Raw genomic sequence first — 22119 nt, 5'->3', positions numbered from 1 at the left:
GGCAAGAGATATAGGATTGTACAGTGTATCAACGCTAGAGATATGAGGTGCAGGGTAGTAGTGAATCAAGAGACACACATTATAAATAGCCTGAACATTTGGAGAGGATGGTTCATAAGATGCTTGTAAAGAATGTTCAATAACTGATAACCTGCAACACAAAGAAAAGCAGCAGATTACATTATTTACAAGAAGGTTTTCGGAACTACATAATGGGCATAGATTGAAAAATCATATTTACACAGGTCTGCAAAAGTGATCAAGCAGCATACAAATTCCACAAATCCTACCTAATTGCCGCGATACACTGGATATACGTTCTCGTGGTAGACATTGACGAGTTCTTAGCTAGTTCATCAATCAAAAAATCCATAAGTCTTGCATATATCTGCGGCGAACATGACACCACCAGGTGACTAAGGGCAACTATTGTACGCTTTCTGACGGCGAGACGGGGCGAAGCCAGCTGTGGTAGCAGCGCATCTAATATATTAGGATGGAAGGAGATAAGAAGAGAGCCGAAGCGCGCTAGAAGGTCACCCAAGATGTCTAGAGCCTCCAGTTGGACACTTACATCTTCTTGCTGAGGAAGATATAACACACATCACAATTTTGTCACAAACTGCAGTTTAATAGTTACCTACAGACTGGATGATATATATATACCATTATTTTGTCAAGTGTACTATACACTAAAAGACAAAATATATTTACATACCATAAGGCACTAACTATTATACTTAAATGATATAACACGTTATAAAACTTAGAAAATTAATATATATATTGTATACAAATACTGTATTTACAATACAACAACTAACAAATCTACAAGTTTACAATCATAACCACATTTAAAAACTATTTCTTAACAAGTGTGATGAGGCTAAACATTAATAACTCCATATACAAGGATAATTTGTTACAAATACCATTACGCATCATTGAGATGTTACCATTATCCTGTTTCCCACTCTCGTGGGGTAGGAGACATTAGCCAAGAGAAAGCAAAGAGTGAATACTGTATAGTGAAAGGTTACAGCAATTTAAAAAATATTACTCATATATTCAGTACATTATTTACACTATTGCAGCAGCACAGATAAGCACCACCACACTCCAGCAGTCATCCACAGCACCACCACACTCCGGCTGTCATCCACAGTACCACCACACTCCAGCTGTCATCCACAGCACCACCACACTCTGGCTGTCATCCACAGCACCACCACACTCTGGCTGTCATCCACAGCACCACCACACTCCAGCTGTCATCCACAGCACCACCACACTCCAGCAGTCATCCACAGCACCACCACACTCCAGCTGTCATCCACAGCACCACCACACTCCAGCTGTCATCCACAGCACCACCACACTCCAGCTGTCTTCCACAGCACCACCACACTCCAGCTGTCATCCACAGCACCACCACACTCCAGCAGTCATCCACAGCACCACCACACTCCAGCAGTCATCCACAGCACCACCACACTCCAGCTGTCATCCACAGCACCACCACTCTGGCCGTCATCCACAGCACCACCACACTCTGGCTGTCATCCACAGCACCACCACTCTGGCTGTCATCCACAGCACCACCACACTCTGGCTGTCATCCACAGCACCACCACACTCCAGCTGTCATCCACAGCACCACCACACTCCAGCAGTCATCCACAGCACCACCACACTCTGGCTGTCATCCACAGCACCACCACACTCCGGCTGTCATCCACAGCACCACCACATTCTGGCTGTCATCCACAGCACCACCACACTCCAGCAGTCATCCACAGCACCACCACACTCCGGCTGTCATCCACAGCACCACCACACTCTGGCTGTCATCCACAGCACCACCACACTCTGGCTGTCATCCACAGCACCACCACACACTGGCTGTCATCCACAGCACCACCACACTCTGGCTGTCATCCACAGCACCACCACACTCTGGCTGTCATCCACAGCACCACCACACTCTGGCTGTCATCCACAGCACCACCACACTCTGGCTGTCATCCACAGCACCACCACACTCCGGCTGTCATCCACAGCACCACCACACTCTGGCTGTCATCCACAGCACCACCACACTCCGGCTGTCATCCACAGCACCACCACACTCTGGCTGTCATCCACAGCACCACCACACTCTGGCTGTCATCCACAGCACCACCACACTCCGGCTGTCATCCACAGCACCACCACACTCCAGCAGTCATCCACAGCACCACCACACTCTGGCTGTCATCCACAGCACCACCACACTCCGGCTGTCATCCACAGCACCACCACTCTGGCTGTCATCCACAGTACCACCACACTCTGGCTGTCATCCACAGCACCACCACTCTGGCTGTCATCCACAGCACCACCACACTCTGGCTGTCATCCACAGCACCACTACACTCTGGCTGTCATCCACAGCACCACCACACTCCGGCTGTCATCCACAGCACCACCACACTCCGGCTGTCATCCACAGCACCACCACACTCTGGCTGTCATCCACAGCACCACCACACTCCAGCAGTCATCCACAGCACCACCACTCTGGCTGTCATCCACAGCACCACCACACTCCAGCAGTCATCCACAGCACCTCCACTCTGGCTGTCATCCACAGCACCACCACACTCTGGCTGTCATCCACAGCACCACCACACTCCAGCTGTCATCCACAGCACCACCACACTCCAGCAGTCATCCACAGCACCACCACACTCTGGCTGTCATCCACAGCACCACCACACTCCGGCTGTCATCCACAGCACCACCACATTCTGGCTGTCATCCACAGCACCACCACACTCCAGCAGTCATCCACAGCACCACCACATTCTGGCTGTCATCCACAGCACCACCACACTCTAGCTGTCATCCACAGCACCACCACACTCTGGCTGTCATCCACAGCACCACCACACACTGGCTGTCATCCACAGCACCACCACACTCTGGCTGTCATCCACAGCACCACCACACTCTGGCTGTCATCCACAGCACCACCACACTCCGGCTGTCTTCCACAGCACCACCACACTCTGGCTGTCATCCACAGCACCACCACACTCTGGCTGTCATCCACAGCACCACCACACTCTGGCTGTCATCCACAGCACCACCACACTCCGGCTGTCATCCACAGCACCACCACACTCTGGCTGTCATCCACAGCACCACCACACTCCAGCAGTCATCCACAGCACCACCACACTCTGGCTGTCATCCACAGCACCACCACACTCCGGCTGTCATCCACAGCACCACCACTCTGGCTGTCATCCACAGTACCACCACACTCTGGCTGTCATCCACAGCACCACCACTCTGGCTGTCATCCACAGCACCACCACTCTGGCTGTCATCCACAGCACCACCACACTCTGGCTGTCATCCACAGCACCACCACACTCCGGCTGTCATCCACAGCACCACCACACTCCGGCTGTCATCCACAGCACCACCACACTCCAGCAGTCATCCACAGCACCACCACACTCTGGCTGTCATCCACAGCACCACCACACTCTGGCTGTCATCCACAGCACCACCACACTCTGGCTGTCATCCACAGCACCACCACACTCCGGCTGTCATCCACAGCACCACCACACTCCAGCAGTCATCCACAGCACCACCACACTCTGGCTGTCATCCACAGCACCACCACACTCTGGCTGTCATCCACAGCACCACCACACTCTGGCTGTCATCCACAGCACCACCACACTCTGGCTGTCATCCACAGCACCACCACACTCTGGCTGTCATCCACAGCACCACCACACTCCGGCTGTCATCCACAGCACCACCACACTCTGGCTGTCATCCACAGCACCACCACACTCCAGCAGTCATCCACAGCACCACCACACTCTGGCTGTCATCCACAGCACCACCACACTCCGGCTGTCATCCACAGCACCGCCACACTCCGGCTGTCATCCACAGCACCACCACACTCCGGCTGTCATCCACAGCACCACCACACTCTGGCTGTCATCCACAGCACCACCACACTCCAGCTGTCATCCACAGCACCACCACACTCCGGCTGTCATCCACAGCACCACCACACCACTTCATAGTGATCAGGAATACAGCGCTCCTCATAAATGATCTTATACAGTACATATACATACATACATACACTCCTTCCTAACAATGGCTGCCTCCCAATTTTGTTCCTTACCATGTATCATGTGTTGCTCACACTCATCCCCTAACACCCTGTTAAGGGTGCCCCTGTGAGGGGCGAGGTCTCAGATTGGCGAGATGTCACCTGTGGAGTCCCACAGGATTCAGTCCTTGGACCCATGTTTCCTATACTGCATATGTAAATGATCTTCCAGATGATATAGAATCATTCCTCTCATTGTTTGCTGATGATGCAATTATGAGGAGGCTTAAGACGGAGGAAGATAGTATGAGGCTACAAGATGACCTAAACAGACTGAATGAATGGTCCAACAAATGGCTATTAAGGTTCAGCCCGAGTAAATGTAAGGTAATGAAACTAGGCAGTGGAAACAGGAGACCAGACACAGGATACTGAATGGGGGAGGAAGTCCTTCATGAAACAGATAGAGAGAAAGATCTGAGAGTTAATATCACACCAACCCTGTCTCCTGAAGCCCACATCAAAAGAATAACATCTGCAGCATATGCGAGGCTGGCTAACATCAAAACTGCCTTCAGGAACTCCCCCCACCCCCCCGGTTGAACTACTGACCCCACCAAGGATGCAACCCCATAACAAGCTGACTAACTCCTAAGAAGTACCTACTCACTGCTCAGTGAACTATATTCATGTCATCCAGTTTTCTTCCCATCTTCCACCATACCTTTTGTTTTGTTCATAGTTACACTTAATCCTTACAATGAAGTCCATCACCGTGTGTTTCCTAAGACTATTGTGGTTATTGCCAAGTGACTATTTTCATTATAAATGCCCCTTTGTACATTATGTTAATATGCCTATAATAGCCCTTATATGAATGTAATGGACATTTTGAAATTTTGGAAGCTGGATCAGCACATGAGAAATCATTTCATAAAGTACCTGTGGGGAATGCATTCCTGATATCATTACAGCACTATATTTACCTAGACCAACACTTAAGGTTAACTGAGTTACTGAACTAATAATGCATGTAGAGGACAGCATCCCAGACACGCCACACTACCCACTCCAACTCACATCTGAGCCGAGACATTCAACATTACTGTAAAGAGCTATCTAATATTTGTGAGAGAGAGCACTACAGTGAACCAACACTGTGCAAGGCAACAGTAAATGGGGTGTGTGTACTCCAGGCCATGTTCGACTCTAAATATTACAGGATATCCATATAACGTTGACAAAAATATCATGTCATAGGAGCTTTACTTTGGATATTTCACCAACTAGTGTTCCCCTTTCCTCACTGCATATATCTAAATTAAAAAATATTGAATTTAAGGCTGACACAAATTAATTCCAAATGGAGAATCAGCATGTGCAACATTGCTTGATAGGTTCAGGCTGGGTAGTTGACAAAGATGGGCAGTTACCGACCATGTAAATTTTTTGAATAATTTTGGCTGTGGTATAAGCCACATCATGCAACAATTCAATGTTTGGCTATGTGTGAAAGAGGATGGGGAAAACCATTAAAGCAGGAACATACATGTGCATCAAGTTTACAGCTAGTAAGTAGCAAAGAACTGGATCTGCCAAGATGGTAGCTAACTCCACAAACAATTGCAAGTACAGTACAGAGTTAAGAAGTGCGTAACATTAAACACAGCAAACCAACCCTGACAATAGCCTCTGATAATCTGTCGGTAACTCTCTTGCAGATGTTGGCCACTAGCGCTGTCGATGATGCCGGAAGTTCATTTATGACAGTCTTAAGGGCCAATGAGGACATGTCTCGTAGCTGCTCCCGTTCACTCACCATGTGGTCGCACAATGACTCCACGATAGAATACACATGGAACTCTTTCACTTTGTTTACCAATGGCCCCAAACTGAAATATTACAAAAAATATACATTTAATTTTCCAATTATGCATTTTAAAAAAATGAAATAATTATTAGATCATCTAACCAATTTCTATATTTCCTATGTTAAATGTCAGGAAATACAGTATCTTATATGGAGAATTGGCATCAGGAAAGAGGCCCACCAGAAGGCCCCAGCAACAGTTCAAAGACGATTGCAAACACAACCTCAAGCAGCTGAACATCAACATCGACACTTGGAAGGCAGCAGCTGCGGACAGATCAGCCTGGAGATGCAAAGTGCAGAAGGGACTCCAGCAATTCGAGAGCAAACTGAAGATTCAGGCGGAGGAAAAAAGACTTCAGGGAAAGTCTCAACAACTGACGGATGCAGCCGCTTTGGCGTTTATCTGCACTTGCTTTGGTTGGGACTGCCGTTCTCGGGTTAGTCTTAACAGCCACAGCAGACTTACACCCAACCAGACTTACACCCAACCAGACACACAGGACACAACTCCATAATCCCATGGGATTGACAGATGCCTACTACTACAATATCATATGTTTACTTAACCAGCTACAATGCTGCATTTTCATGGACTGTAGAGTACTATAATAAATTACTGTACTGTACTTTAAATGTGCAATTCTTAAATAGAAACATTTCTAGCTCCTTCAGCAAGCATACACAAAATGGTACAGTATTCATTTTTTGAAATTGACTTTATATTGGCCACACAAATGGGTTAAACAAACACATTACATGAGTTAGCTGGACACTTATAAACAGGAACTGACTGCCTTGCACGGGCCAATAGACTCCGCAGTTTCACATATTCATGTCTTTTTAAACACTATTTCAGTAATGAGGATAGTAACACGTAAACAACACTCACCACTTGACAGCCAGGTTCTGCACCTCCCCGTTCTTATCCTCCAATAACCTGAGCAACATTCTGACAACTTTGCGCTCGGAGTCATCATCTAACTTGATTGAATCTTTTTGTAATTCTGTCATCAAATCATTTGTGGCCATAAAACGATAATCTTTGTCTGTGCTGGTCATCTGCAAAATAATACATACAAAATAACTTTATATTCCAAATCTGCACACACAAAAAACACTGCACCAAGGGACAGTATTGAAGCCACACAGTGCACCATGGGTCTGTATTCAAGCCACACAGTGCACCATGGGGACTGTATTCAAGCCACACAGTGCACCATGGGACTGTATTCAAGCCACACCGTGCACCATGGGTCTGTATTCAAGCCACACAGTGCACCATGGGTCTGTATTCAAGCCACACAGTGCACCATGGGACTGTATTCAAACCACACAGTGCGCCATGGAACTGTATTCAAGCCACACAGTGCACCATGGAACTGTATTCAAGCCACACAGTGCACCATGGAACTGTATTCAAACCACACAGTGCGCCATGGGACTGTATTCAAGCCACACAGTGCACCATGGGGGACTGTATTCAAGCCACACCGTGCACCATGGGTCTGTATTCAAGCCACACCGTGCACCATGGAACTGTATTCAAACCACACAGTGCGCCATGGGACTGTATTCAAGCCACACAGTGCACCAGGGGACTGTATTCAAGCCACACCGTGCACCATGGGGACTGTATTCAAGCCACACCGTGCACCATGGGGACTGTATTCAAGCCACACAGTGCACCATGGGGACTGTATTCAAGCCACACAGTGCACAATGGGGACTGTATTCAAGCCACACAGTGCACCAGGGGACTGTATTCAAGCAGTATAGGCCAGTATCATATCATTATCAGTGACAAGATCACAACTAAAAATATTTTGAGCATTAAGACTAGTGATAGCTAATGATCCAAATTCAACTCAAAACACAATACAAATTATATCACACATGGTGAAAGTAACTTGGTCATACCAACGATATCTTGTTGCCCAGCTGTTACCTAAAGGTAAATCATGACACTCTAAGCAAGATCAATAGTACTGTCATAATAGTACTGTCATATGAATACATTCAGGTTTATGACCAGATTGAGTGAAGTATAAATAGTAAAGACTTGTAATGCTTTGTCATTAATACAGCATTGACAATGTATAAAAAACCAGCGTTGAATGTAATGAAACGCCATTTTCTGATTATTATCAGCCTGGAGCTATCCAGGCTGATATTGCTAATGTCAGACTTTGGCATCAGTCATGTGTATGGAGTTCTTTAGGCCTACCAGGGACCACGAGCCAAAACCTCGCACCCTTCAAAGAAGCACGATGAGCAATGGCCTTTAGAAATCCCTGTGTGGTTGGAAGCATTCTATGTCTCCCATCGACCGGGAACAGGTACCCAGAAAGGTAAGCATCCCAAAACAAACCCCTATTGGTAACCCAAGGTAACCCAAGACCCTAGTTCTGAGGCTGGACATCAAAGCACACGAAAAACCGCCAACCGGAGGGAGGGAGGGTTGCCGGAGAGCCTCCGGGTCTCACCCAGAAAATGGTGTTTTATTAATGTACATTCAATGCTAGTTTTCTGGGGGAAGCCCTGTCAGCTCCCCGGAGCTACCTACCTAAAGACGAAAACAAGAGGGACCTACCCAGAAGGCGTATGTCACTCACTCCCCAACGCCACACTCACAACCCAAGGCCACATGGGCCCGACAAGGCCGAGGAACTTCAACGAAGGAAAGCGTAGCCAACCTACGAACGTTGTGGGCATGAGGATAGACTGCAGGCTGGGTGGACCGAACCACCCCACAGATGACCCGAGAGAACCGCACCCTGGAACAGGTTAAAAGGGCAACCGAAGCAACCCAAAGCGTGACCCCGGTCACAGCAGTCATGGCACGCAAAGAACGGGGAAGCACCGCCACCGAACACAACACATGATGCACCCCCGGCCAGACCAACCAAGCATCAACAACTCAAGGACCCCTCCGGAAAGCTGCGGTGGCAGTTTTCGCCAGAAAAGAAGATGGCTGCAAGCGAACAAACCTATCATGAGAACCAAAAGAGCAGAAACCCTGGCCCCGAAGGAGAGCATGAAGCACTCCAACCCGATGCCTAGCGCATCAGCCTCAGAACTGGGGTCTTGGGTAGCCGGCGCGAGAGTCAGGGGCTCCCCCTTCTCCCTCCAGGGGAGGGGGGGAAGCTGCGCAGACGGCAGCGTGGCGACTTGGTGACGTCATGCTCGTTAGCTCGTTTTTGTTAGGGAAATTAATGGACTAAGTCCATTAATTTGGCATTAATTAAGTAGCAATTTCTTAACCAGAATAGGGGTTTGTTTTGGGATGCTTACCTTTCTGGGTGCCTGACCCGGTCAATGGGAGACATAGAATGCTTCCAACCACACGGGGGTTTCTATATACCATTGCTCCTTGTGCATTTCTGAGGGAGCCAGGTTCTGGCTCGTGGTGCTCGTGGTCACGTGGTCCTCAGTAGGCCTAAAGAACTCCATACGCCAACGTCTAACATTAGCCATATCAGCCTGGATAGCTCCAGGGAGCCAAAGGGGCTCCCCCCAGAAAATGTCATTTAATATAGCATTGACAATGCAATAACTCTTGAGGAGACATCACCACCACATACAAAATTCTCAAGGGAATTGACAGGATAGACAAGGATGGATTATTTAACATGGGGAGTTACATGCACAAGGGGACACAGGCGGAAGCTGAGTACCCAAATGAGCCACAGACATTAGAAAGTACTGAGTAGTTAGTAAATGAAATGCACTAGGAAGTGATGTGGTGGAGGCAGACTCTATACAGTTTCAAATGTAGATATGATGGAGCTCAAGAAGTTCAGGAATCTGTACACCAGTTGATTGACAGTTGAGATACAGGACCAAAGAGCCAAAGCTCAATCCCCGCAAGCACAACTAGATGAGTACATATATACATACATACAAACGGATGGACGTACATACATACATATATACTGTACATACATTACATTACATTCATACATACATACCTACCTACCATGGCTGCCTGTTCCCCAACACAATGAATTATTATTTAATATTATAACTAATGAATTTTTTTCTTAAACAGAATCAAAGTGTAAGCATCTGCAAATGCTTTGTTCTTTTATGCAACAAAGATACAGGCTGCTTCGTGCCTCGGACAGATTTTAAAACATACCTAACCCACCCCCAGACTAACCTAATGATAGTTTTTAATAATTATAAAATGAGTTGTATAAACACCCAAGTACAGTCTAACTCTAAACATATAATACGACGTTAACCCAAATATAAAAGCCTAACAAACAGTAATTTTCACTTTGATCGTTAATGGTCTCAACAACATTACCCAGCTACAACTACCATTCTGAAGACATTGTTGCCAAGCACACAGCTAGTCTATCAAAAATGCATCACAGGTGCTGGGAACACATCACAACACCCCACAACACACACCCCAACATCGAGCCTTGGACCATCACCTGTATGAGTGTCCACACACATCACAACACCCCTCAACACACCCCAGCCTCGTGCCTCGGACCATCACCCATATGAGTGCATCCACACACCCCCACAACACCCCACAACACACATCCCAGCCTCGTGCCTTGGACCATCACCAGTATGAGTGCCCACACACACATCACAACACACACCCCAGTCTCGTGCCTCGGACCATCAGCTGCACGAGTGCCCACACACCCCACAACACCCCATAACACACATTCCAGCCTCGTGCCTCGGACCATCAGCTGTATGAGTGCCCACACACCCCACAACACACATCCCAGCCTCGTGCCTCGGACCATCACCCGTGTGAGTGCCCACACACCCCACAACACCCCATAACACACATTCCAGCTTCGTGCCTTGGACCATCAGCTGCATGAGTACCCACACACCCCACAACACACACCTACAGACAAAGTTAGAGAAGATTCAGAGGTATGTCACCAGACTAGTCCCAGAACTGAGAGGTGAGAGCTAGTAGGAAAGGCTAAGGGAGCTGAACTTCATGTCCCTGGAAAACAGAAGAGTAATGAGGAAGAGACATGATAACCACCTACAAAATTCTCTGGGGAATTGACAGGGTTATTTTGAGATCTTGAGGTTATCTTCAGATGATTTCGGGGCTTAGCATCCCCGCAGCCTGGTCCTCGACTAGGCCTCCTTTTTCTGTTATACATCCCCAGGAAGCAGACCATAGCAGCTGTCTAACTTCCAGCTACCTATTTACTGCTAGGTGAACAAAGGCATCAGGTTATCTTGAGGTTATCTTGAGATGATTTCGGGGCTTTTTAGTGTCCCCGCGGCCCAGTCCTCGACCAGGCCTCCACCCCCAGGAAGCAGCCCGTGACAGCTGACTAACTCCCAGGTACCTATTTACTGCTAGGTAACAGGGGCATTCAGGGTGAAAGAAACTTTGCCCATTTGTTTCTGCCTCGTGCGGGAATCGAACCCGCGCCACAGAATTACGAGTCCTGCGTGCTATCCACCAGGCTACGAGGCCCCTTTGGGGCCTCGTAGGGAGGCCCCAAAGGGAGCCTCGTAGGGAGCTTTCTCTTGGGGCCTCAGGGTGAAAGAAACTCTGCCCATTTGGTTCCGCCTCCGCCAGGGATCAAACCCGGAACCTTAGGACTACGAATCCCGAGCCCTGTCCACACAGCCGTCAAAGACAAACTCTTTAGCACGGGTGGAACCCGAACAAGGGGGGACAGGTGGAAACTTACCCAAAAAAGTACCCAAATGAGCCACAGAGACATTAGAAAAATTATTTCAGTATCAGAGTAGTTAACAAATGGAATGCATTAACCCTTACACTGCTACAGCCTGGGCTGTAAATGAGGGTATAAGCTGGGGCTGGGCAAAAAAATATTCGAATTATGTGAAATTTAATATTAAATGTTAGACATACTGGTATCTCCTACTTATTTGCTTTGGCATCATGAAACTTTCATCAAAATATTTTCAAAAATGTATTTTAGACAATTTTTTTTAAAAAGAAGAATGTTTTCTTGATAAGGAGAACAGCTCCTATTAACTGGAACTGAGGGATAATGCAATAATAAAGAGAGCAAGCACCTGTACGATGCACAAAGAATAGTAGTAAGAATTGTCCACAAAGTGGATATGAAGCTGCTGCCTTTATAGCATTGCTGAGTAATACATAACACCACCAATAATAATAAGTATGTTATTATGCTTTATTTTGATATATATATATCATATAAATACATTGCTCAATGTTAATAACTGTTACTTTTTTTACCAATATCTAAAAAATATTTGTTTTAAGGGGATTTTTTTTTTTTTGGTCTCCTTTGCTTATTATCTGATTTTGTTGTAACCTCTACATCCTGGAGAGTGCATATCCGACCCTAAAAATGTGAACATCGAATGAAATTGGTCAACAAATAAATCGATCACACCTGGCAGAACTTGGGACTTTGATTTTTTTCTTTTCTTTTCTTTTGCAAATTTTTTACAGATCTCAAACTCTATTTTCTTTCTCTCTTTAGGTTGTTTTGATGATTAAGGACAAGATTAGGGCTTTATCACTTATATATAAAGCATGATCTTTATACCCTAAATCATTATAATTTTCCCTATTTTTTTTTTTGGGTGCTATTTTTCTTGACTTCATTCCAACACACATTGACCTACAACTTTTCACATATTCAAGTATGGTACGGTTAATAAACAATGCCAAACAATGTTTATTAATTAAAACATACAAGTAAATAAATGAATTAGAACTACCTTATTCATTGTCTATAACTTCAACTTCAATTATCTCTAAAACTAGAATTTCAACTCTGAGTCAGCTTAAAAAAAAATCCAGTTTCTGACCAATTCTCATAATGTTTACATTTAGTTTGCACGGCTGTCTGTTCTACAATCCTATTAGAATGGATTTTTCATAAACCCTAAACGTTAGGAGTTATACATTTTTTTGTCTAAATTTGGCACATATTTCAAATGCCACAGTGACATTTTTTTACAGCAAACTAAACTGAAAACATATATTCTAAATCTATTAAAATGAAGATTATACGCTATTCTGAGAGCATAACACCAAATGAACAATTGGTGTTATTTAATATTTTTGCAGCAGATTTGAAAATCTGAAGATTTCAATACTCAATTTTATACTTTTTTTATTTTCTTATTTTTCAAGTTACGTTTGTGATCATTTAGACATAGTTGCAGGATTTGCCAGTAGATTACGCACACAAAATTTGAAAGCATTTTAGCAAGTTTGAGAAATTGAACTTATAGTACCATCAGGTCCTGTTGTATATGTATGCCATGCACAGTTTAAGGGTTAAGCAGTGATGTGGTGGAGGCAGACTCCATACACAGTTTCAAGTGTAGATATGATAGAGCCCAGTAGGCTCAGGAACCTGTACACCAGTTGAATGATGGTTGAGAGGCGGGACCAAAGAGTCAAAGCTCAACCCCCGCAAGCACAATTAGGCAAGAACATTCCAGCCTCAAGCTGCAGACCATCACCGTATGAGTGTCCACACATCACAACACCCCACAACACACATCCCAGTCTCAAGCATAAGAACAAAGGTAACTGCAGAAGGCCTATTGGCCCATGCGAGGTAGTTCCTATTTATAACCACCTAATCCCACTCATATACATGTCCAACCCACGCTTGAAACAATCGAGGGACCCCACCTCCACCACGTTACGTGGTAATTTGTTCCACAAATCAACAACTCTGTTAGTGAACCTGTATTTACCCAAGTCATTTCTAAATCTAAACTTATTTAATTTATAGACATTATTTCGTGTTCTGTCTTGTGTTGATACTTTTAATACCCTATTAATATCCCCTTTGTTATGTCCATTCATCCACTTGTAAACTTCTATCATGTCACCCCTAACTCTTCGCCTTTCCAGTGAATGCAATTTAAGCTTTGTTAATCTTTCTTCACATGAGAGATTTCTAATTTCGGGAATTAACTGTCATCCTACGCTGGACATGTTCAAGTGAATTTATATCCATTCTATAGTACAGCAACCAAAACTGAGCTGCATAATCTAAGTGGGGCCTAACCAGAGCAAGATATAGCTGAAGAACAACACCAGGTGTCTTGTTACTAACACTTTGATTAATAAATCCCAGTGTCCTATTTGCCTTATTACAAACATTCATGCATTGATCCCTTGGTTTTAAATTCTTACTAATCATAACTCCCAGATCCCTTTCGCAATCCGACTTCGCAATCTCAACACCATTCAGCTCGTATCTTGTAACTATCATCATTACCTAGCCTCAGAACTTTACATTTATCAGCATTAAACTGCATCTGCCAATCTTTTGACTATTTCAAAACCCTATTTAGATCAACTTGAAGTGATAGCGAGTCGTCTTCCGTGTTAATTTCCCTCCCGATTTTGGTATCATCGGCAAATTTGCAAATGTTGCTACTCAAACCTGAATCTAAATCATTTATATATATTATAAACAACAGAGGTCCCAGGACAGAGCCTTGAGGCACTCCACTTACATTATCCCACTCTGACTTAACCCCATTTATACTAACTCAGTTTTCTTTGGAATAGCCATGCCCTAATCCAACTTAATATAGCACCCCCAATACCATAAGCCTCTTATTTTTTTAATCAGTCTTTCATGTGGCACTGTATCAAAAGCTTTGCTAAAGTCAAGGTACTTTATGGTACTATGCTGGAATAAAAAGATAGCAAATTTGTTAAACATGAACGGCCTTTTGTAAAACCATGATGCGACTCATTTATTAATTTAAGTTTTTCAATACGAAGACAAATTGTATTTGCAATTATCGATTCAAGTAACTTTCCCACAATAGACGTTAGGCTAATTTGCCGATAGTTTGATGCAAGTGATCTATCTCCTTTCTTAAAAATTGGTACCACATTAGCAACCTTCCATGACTCTGGCACTCTGCCTGACTCTATTGATTTATTAAATATGGTAGACAGTGGCTCCCAAAGCTCCTCTTTGCATTCTTTAAGGGGGCGTTATTCGGGTATATTAAAGTTGTTATTTAGTGTGAATCATTATTTTTGACTAGTTGTATATGAAAAGGGCTACAATTGTTCGAAGTTTCAGCACTGTAGCCTAAATAGTAAGGGAGATTTTTAATTTTTTTATTTTTTTCAACGAATTTTACACATTTTCAAGTGTAAATTTACAACCACACCTTTCAGATATAATCATTCTATGACACTTTTCTGACACATTAACATATAATAAAGGATCTCTAGCAAAAGATTTTCCAAAAGTCTTTAGTTTTCCTAATACAAATAGTCTAAGTTCCCCCCAAAATTATGCAAATACATCATGTTTATTGCTATTATAAAGTCAATAAAGAACTCAAGATAAAAACATTTGCAAACGATTTTAGAAACATAAAATTTATATATAATGTGTAAGTTTCATGTAAATTGCATAAAAAATGAAAAAGATATTCATGTTCAAGTAACAAACTTTCAAGTAAGTAAAAAATAAAGTCTAAGGTGTTGCCCTCTGTGGCTGAAGTTGACATCAACCAATTTCCTCCAAAATTGGCACCCTTACAGATAGGCTTACGTGCAGTCAGGTGTACAAGTTTCATGCAAATCGCCCCATAAACAAAAGAGAGAGATAAAATTAAAAAAAAAAAAAAGTAAAATTTGACTTTTTTTTTAACTAAATTTTTTATTAATAAAACTAATTATAATTTGTTTTTAATATATGCTATTGTGATACCTGTGAGTCATAGACATGATTTCAGTTGACATTTTTGTTTGATAATCTTTTTTGACCATTTTTGAAAATTTTTGACACAATTCAATATTTTTTTTCATCCTTCCTATTTATGCTACGATGCTGAGACTTGGACTAAATGAAACCCTTTTCATATACAACTTATCAAAAAAGTTTGATTGAAATTGAACGAGTTTTCATTTTTTGCATATTTTGTGAATAACGCCCCCTTAAGCACCCTGGCAAACACTTCATCCGGCCCTGGGGATTTGTTTCGTTTGAGTTTTATTATTTGTTTAATTACATCCTCCCTAGTAACTGCTAAACTAGTCAACCTGTCCTCGTCCCCACCCACATAGACTTGTTCGGCTGAAGGCATATTATTAAGCTCTTCTTTAGTAAATACAGATATAAAATATTTCTTACAAATACTACTCATCTCCTCGTCATTATCCGTTATTTGACCTGTCTCAGTTTTTAATGGACCTATCCTTTCCCCAGTCTTTGCTCGATATAACTGAAAAAAAACTTTAGGATTTGTCTTTGCTTGCCCTGCTATGCAAACTTCATAGTTTCTTTTTGCTTTCCTTATCTCTTTTTTAACATTTCTAACCAGTTGTAAAAATTCCTGCTCTAAACTGATTTCCCCATTCTAAATCCTTTTGTACCACGCTCTTTTTTTATCTATAAGGTTCTTCTGATCCTTTGTTATCCACTTTGGGTCATTAGTATTCGATCTATTCAATTTGTATGGTATACTACGTTCCTGTGCTCTGCTTAGAATATTTTTAAATAAGTGATATTTTGAATCCACATCGAAATCCCCTTTTACGTCACCAATCGCTGGGCTCATGTCTCGCTTCAAGACTGGCCCACCCCCCAAGCCCATGACTTTCCAATCTATTTGACCCAAAAAGATTCTTAGGCAACTGAAATCAGCTTTTCAAAAATCTGGCACTTTAATTAACAAAATTTTCTCTTACAGATCTATTCCATTCTATGCTAAATCTTATTTCTTTCTGATCACTGTTCCCTAGCTCACTCCCTATTTCGATGTCATTAATTTGTGTGTCCCTGTTAGTTAACGCTAAATCTAAAATATTATTTTAGCCCGAAATAAAAAATATTATTATCTGCCCGAAACGCTTTGCGTAATAGTGGCTTTAGGCATTGTATGTACTAGCTCTATCTATAAATCTATCCATTTTTGTAAAATCTCTTGTATGTATGTACCTTACCTGAATAAACATTATTTATTATTTTCCCGCATTGGTTCCATAATGTGTTGACTAAGAAAGCAATCGTCAATTAATTATAGAAAATATGCTTTATTATTCCCTGTTCTATTAGACCAATTTATTCCACTAAAATTAAAGTCACCCATGACACAAATACTGCTAGATCTAGATGCTCTAGATATTTCATCCCATAAGTGCATTACTTCCATCCTAAGTTTGGTGGCCTGTATATAACTCCTATTAAAAGATTATTTGTCCTTTCGTTTAATTCTATCCAAATAGTTTCTGTATGTGGCTCAGTTTTGATTCCCTCTAAGACTACATTTCAAATTTTCGCTAACATACTGTATATGGCTACTCCCCCCTCCTCGTCTAATATATCTGTGTGAAACAGTTTAAATCCATTTATTTGATATTCACCTAATAGTTCCCTATTTTCTACATTCATCCACGTTTCGGTAAGTGCAATAATATCAATTCTTTCTGTGCAGACAAGAGCATTTAAATTGTTTGTTTCTTAGACTTCTACTGTTAATGTAATATACTCTACAACCTGTTCTCGCACTTTCTTACAGTCAATATTGACTTATTTAATACGTGCATATGTGACATACTAAACATACTAGTTTACCTTGAAAAGCTTCATAGAAAACACCAACCTTACCTAACCTCCTTAGTATGTTAAGATAAGCATCTTATTGCTTCGTAATTACAATTATTACTTAACCTATACCTATAAAAGGTATATACCTATTATAGGTATAACCTATACCTATAATAGGTTAAGTAATAATTGTAATTACGAAGCAGTAAGATGCTTATCTTAACATACTGTACTAAGAAAGTTAGGTAAGGTCGGTGTTTTCTATGAAGCTTTTCAAGGTAAACTAGTATGTTTAGTATGTCACATATGCACATATTTAATAAGTCAATATTGACTATACGAAAGTGCAAGAACGGGTTGTACCCTAAGTGCACTGTTATTTTGAGGCCCTTCTCTTTCCCTTATCATTTTTGCCAATTTGTTTCTCCCACAAACACATACTTTTATTACCTCCTTCCTCCATATCTATTCCCATACCACTATCTACTAACAGTTTAAACCCAAACAAACGCCTCCAACTACTGGTTTCAACGAGTTCGCAACAACAACAACCTCAGCCCTCGATAGATGCACCCCATCTTGAGCATACATTCCATTTCTTCCATAGAAGTGTTCCCAGTTATCTATGAAAGATATTGCAAATCAAATTTGATTTGCAATATCTTTCCAGCCGGCAATTGACACCAAGTGCCCTCGACAACCATTCATTTCCAACTCCCTTTCTTGGAAGAATGCTACATATGAGCAGGATTCCTTCCTTGCTCCTAATTCTATGGCTGTTTTAAACCTCTGGTAAGCTTCAGCCCATCACCCATATGAGTGTCCACACACATCACAACACACCCCAGCCTCGAGCCTCAGACCATCACCCATATGAGTGTCCACACACATCACAACACACCCCAGCCTCGAGCCTCAGACCATCACCCGTATGAGTGTCTACACACATCACAACACACCCCAGCCTCGAGCCTCAGACCATCACCCGTATGAGTGTCCACACACATCACAACACACCCCAGCCTCGAGCCTCAGACCATCACCCGTATGAGTGTCTACACATATCACAACACACCCCAGCCTCGAGCCTCAGACCATCACCCGTATGAGTGTCCACACACATCACAACACACCCCAGCCTCGAGCCTCAGACCATTACCCATGAGTGTCCACACACATCACAACACACCCCAGCCTCGAGCCTCAGACCATTACCCATGAGTGTCCACACACATCACAACACACCCCAGCCTCGAGCCTCAGACCATCACCCATATGAGTGTCCACACACATCACAACACACCCCAGCCTCGAGCCTCAGACCATCACCCATATGAGTGTCCACACACATCACAACACACCCCAGCCTCGAGCCTCAGACCATCACCCATATGAGTGTCCACACACATCACAACACACCCCAGCCTCGAGCCTCAGACCACCACCCATATGAGTGTCCACACACATCACAACACACCCCAGCCTCGAGCCTCAGACCATCACCCATATGAATGTCCACACACATCACAACACCCCACAACACACTCCCAGCCTCGAGCCTCAGAACAATATGTCCCTAAATCCAAGAGGACACCTTCCAGACTTGCTCCAGCTCTGGGGTCCAGCCTCTACCTTCCCCTGCTCCACACCCCCCCCCCCCCCCCTTCCCCTCCCTCCTCCACTCCCACTCCCTCCTCCTCCACACTCCATAACCCAAGCTAAAAATAGGAGTAAAATAGAGAGATGGTGGCCAGTTGCCGTGACAATATCAGCCAAACACAGTCTTGCCTCCCGACCTCCCTGCCTGACCCACTGTCAAACACACGCCCATATCTCCCTCCCACAGTGGTAATTCTTCCGCAGTTCTTCGTGCCGCACTTCCCAGGCTCACCTTCTCCAGAAGATTGGCGATGTGGTAGGAAACACTCGCCATTTTCGCGGTTTGTGTGGGGAAATATCGCCGAGATCTCACGGGCTCTGTCCGACCTCCTCCTCGATGCCGATGACACGCATTTCCCAACGGTGATGGCGATCGCTACATTTATGTCATTTACTGCCGTCTTCGGCCGCTTTCTAACGATTATTGCAATCAATGGCGTGTGTTTGGATATATTTTATTGTTCCAGTGGCTGCTATTTGGTAGAGGTATAATATTTTTGTAAGTGCATTTCTTAATTGATCACAACCAAATAACAAACAGCTGTGATTGGCTGCTGAGAATGGCGCCAACTTTGAAATATACCATCTCGCATATATGACTTGTCCAGCATAACAACACAGACAAGGCAGCTAAATCTACATGCTAGGAACCTGAAATTGAGGTGGATATGGGCATTCCAATCCCTGCTGTAAAAGCCGCAACATTTCAGAAAATTAGGGAAGATGAAGAGCAGTCACTGACACACAAAGGCCAGAAAGCACGAGTATAAAGAGTTATGACATGTTTAGAACCGAGATTTATATGTACGGGGCAGCATGAAACATCCACTAGACAGTCGACAGTGTGATGTTGTAATTGCCAGAATTAGGATGGGATATCAATATCTATGACTGGTGGCTGCAGGTAATGAATCCCCCAATAGTAAACATCCCAATTGTAAACTATGTGAATAAGAGCTGGGACATACTCTCCAACACTATATATGTGATTGCCCTGTTATAAGTGACTTCAGACCTAATGGTATGAGGTACTTTGAGCTCTGTAATTATTTCATACACTCAGGAATATTGGAAGATATTATTGTGCAGTTCCCAGATTTTGCTAGTGGAGAGTAACAGATCATTAGCCTTACATTTTTATGTTCTCACCTGAATTTTAGTCATAGTTGATTTATTTGTATTGAGGCTGGTATTTTCTCCCCAGATTCCATGTATGACTAACCACCCTGTGAGATGGAAAAGGGGGAACCATGTTCCCCAACGTTTTCTCTTTTTTTTTTATTCCTTTTTCTAACACAATTTATATTTTAATCCCAGTTACTATTAAGTTTTAGTCTAAGTGTTTTCCCCCCACACCTTGCCCGAAACGCTAAGCGTATTAGTGGCTTTAGGTTTTGTATTTACTAGCTCTAGCTATAAATACAACATTATGTTTGTTAATTCATCATCTATGTATGTACTTTTCTGAATAAAAAATTTAATTTAATTTTAATTTTAATGGTTGAACCTATAGTTAGTTCTTGATCCCCATTGTGTAATATCTCATATAAAATAGGGTAGCAGCACATTGCTGTAATTACCTAAGTGTAGTTACAGGATGAGAGCTACGCTCGTGGTGTCCCGTCTTCCCAGCACTCTTTGTCATATAACGCTTTGAAAGTACTGACGGTCTTGGCCGCCACCACCTTCTCACCTAACTTGTTCCAACCGTGTACCACTCTGTTTGCGAAAGTGAATTTTCTTATATTTCTTCGGCATCTGTGTTTAGCTAGTTTAAATCTATGACCTCTTGTTCTTCAAGTTCCAGGTCTCAGGAAATCTTCCCTATCGATTTTATCAATTCCTGTTACTATTTTGTATGTAGTGATCATATCACCTCTTTTTCTTCTGTCTTCCAGTTTTGGCATATTTAATGCTTCTAACCTCTCCTCGTAGCTCTTGCCCTTCAGTTCTGGAAGCCACTTAGTAGCATGTCTTTGCACCTTTTCCAGTTTGTTGATGTGCTTCTTAAGAAAAGGGCACCACACAACAGCTGCATATTCTAGCTTTGGCCTAACAAAAGTCATGAACAATTTCTGTAGTGTATCGCCATCCATGTATTTAAAAGCAATTCTGAAGTTAGAAAGCATTGCATAGGCTCCTTGAACAATATTCTTTATGTGGTCCTTAGGTGATAGTTTTCTATCTAGAACCACCCCTAGATCTCTTTCGTTCTCAGAACTCTCGTTCTCTCAATATCAGAATTCTTTAAAGATTTCTCACATAATATATAGGTTGTGTGGGGTTTATGTTCTCCTATTCCACATTCCATAACATAGCATTTATTAACATTAAATTCCATTTGCCAAGCGGTGTTCCATATACTTATTTTGTCCAGGTCATCTTGAAGGGCATGACAATCATCTTAGTTTCTTATCCTTCCTATTATCTTAGCATCGTCAGCAAACATGTTCATATAATTTTGTATACCAACTGGTAGATCATTTATGTAGACAATAAACATCACTGGTGCAAGAACTGAACCCTGTGGTACTCCACTTGTGACATTTCTCCAGTCCGACACATTGCCGCTGATCACCGCCCTCATTTTTCTATCAGTCAGAAAAATTTTCATCCATGTTAGAAGCTTACCTGTCACCCATCCAATATTTTCCAGTTTCCAGAACAACCTCTTATGTGGAACTCTGTCGAAAGCCTTTTTTAGGTGTATACCTAATTTTGCTAATTAAAAATAAAGGTATCTCTCTTCCTCCGCGCTCTACGCATAAGCGACCCTCAGTTACTTGATTCTGAAATTTCCTTTATCTACAAATCTTTCTCTCGCCTTGGTTAACCTTCACATTTTATCGACTGTTCTCAAGCTAAACGAAATTTCTTTTATCCTAAATCTGCTTCCAACACTAGTAGCA

The 22119-nt window shown here is 43.1% G+C and overlaps 1 protein-coding gene across 1 annotated transcript in view; it reads right to left on the bottom strand.

Annotated features, from left to right (window-relative positions):
• Cand1 (Cullin-associated and neddylation-dissociated 1) overlaps positions 1 to 19592 on the bottom strand; it is a 76333-nt gene extending 56741 nt beyond the window's left edge. The window contains exons 1-4 of the mRNA XM_045743059.2: positions 19443 to 19592; positions 6892 to 7061; positions 5808 to 6021; positions 291 to 583 (exon numbers count right to left, since the gene is read on the bottom strand). Coding sequence (XP_045599015.1) covers positions 291 to 583; positions 5808 to 6021; positions 6892 to 7061; positions 19443 to 19484 — 719 coding nt within the window. The 5' untranslated portion in view covers positions 19485 to 19592. The remainder of the gene's footprint in view (positions 1 to 290; positions 584 to 5807; positions 6022 to 6891; positions 7062 to 19442) is intronic.
• Between the last annotated feature and the right edge of the window lie 2527 nt (positions 19593 to 22119).

The sequence above is a fragment of the Procambarus clarkii genome, chromosome 31 (genome assembly GCF_040958095.1).
Source record: "Procambarus clarkii isolate CNS0578487 chromosome 31, FALCON_Pclarkii_2.0, whole genome shotgun sequence".
In the NCBI taxonomy this organism is placed as follows: domain Eukaryota; kingdom Metazoa; phylum Arthropoda; class Malacostraca; order Decapoda; family Cambaridae; genus Procambarus; species Procambarus clarkii.
The sequence above is the reverse complement of the archived record's forward strand: the minus strand, read 5'-3'. Positions and strand labels throughout refer to the sequence as shown.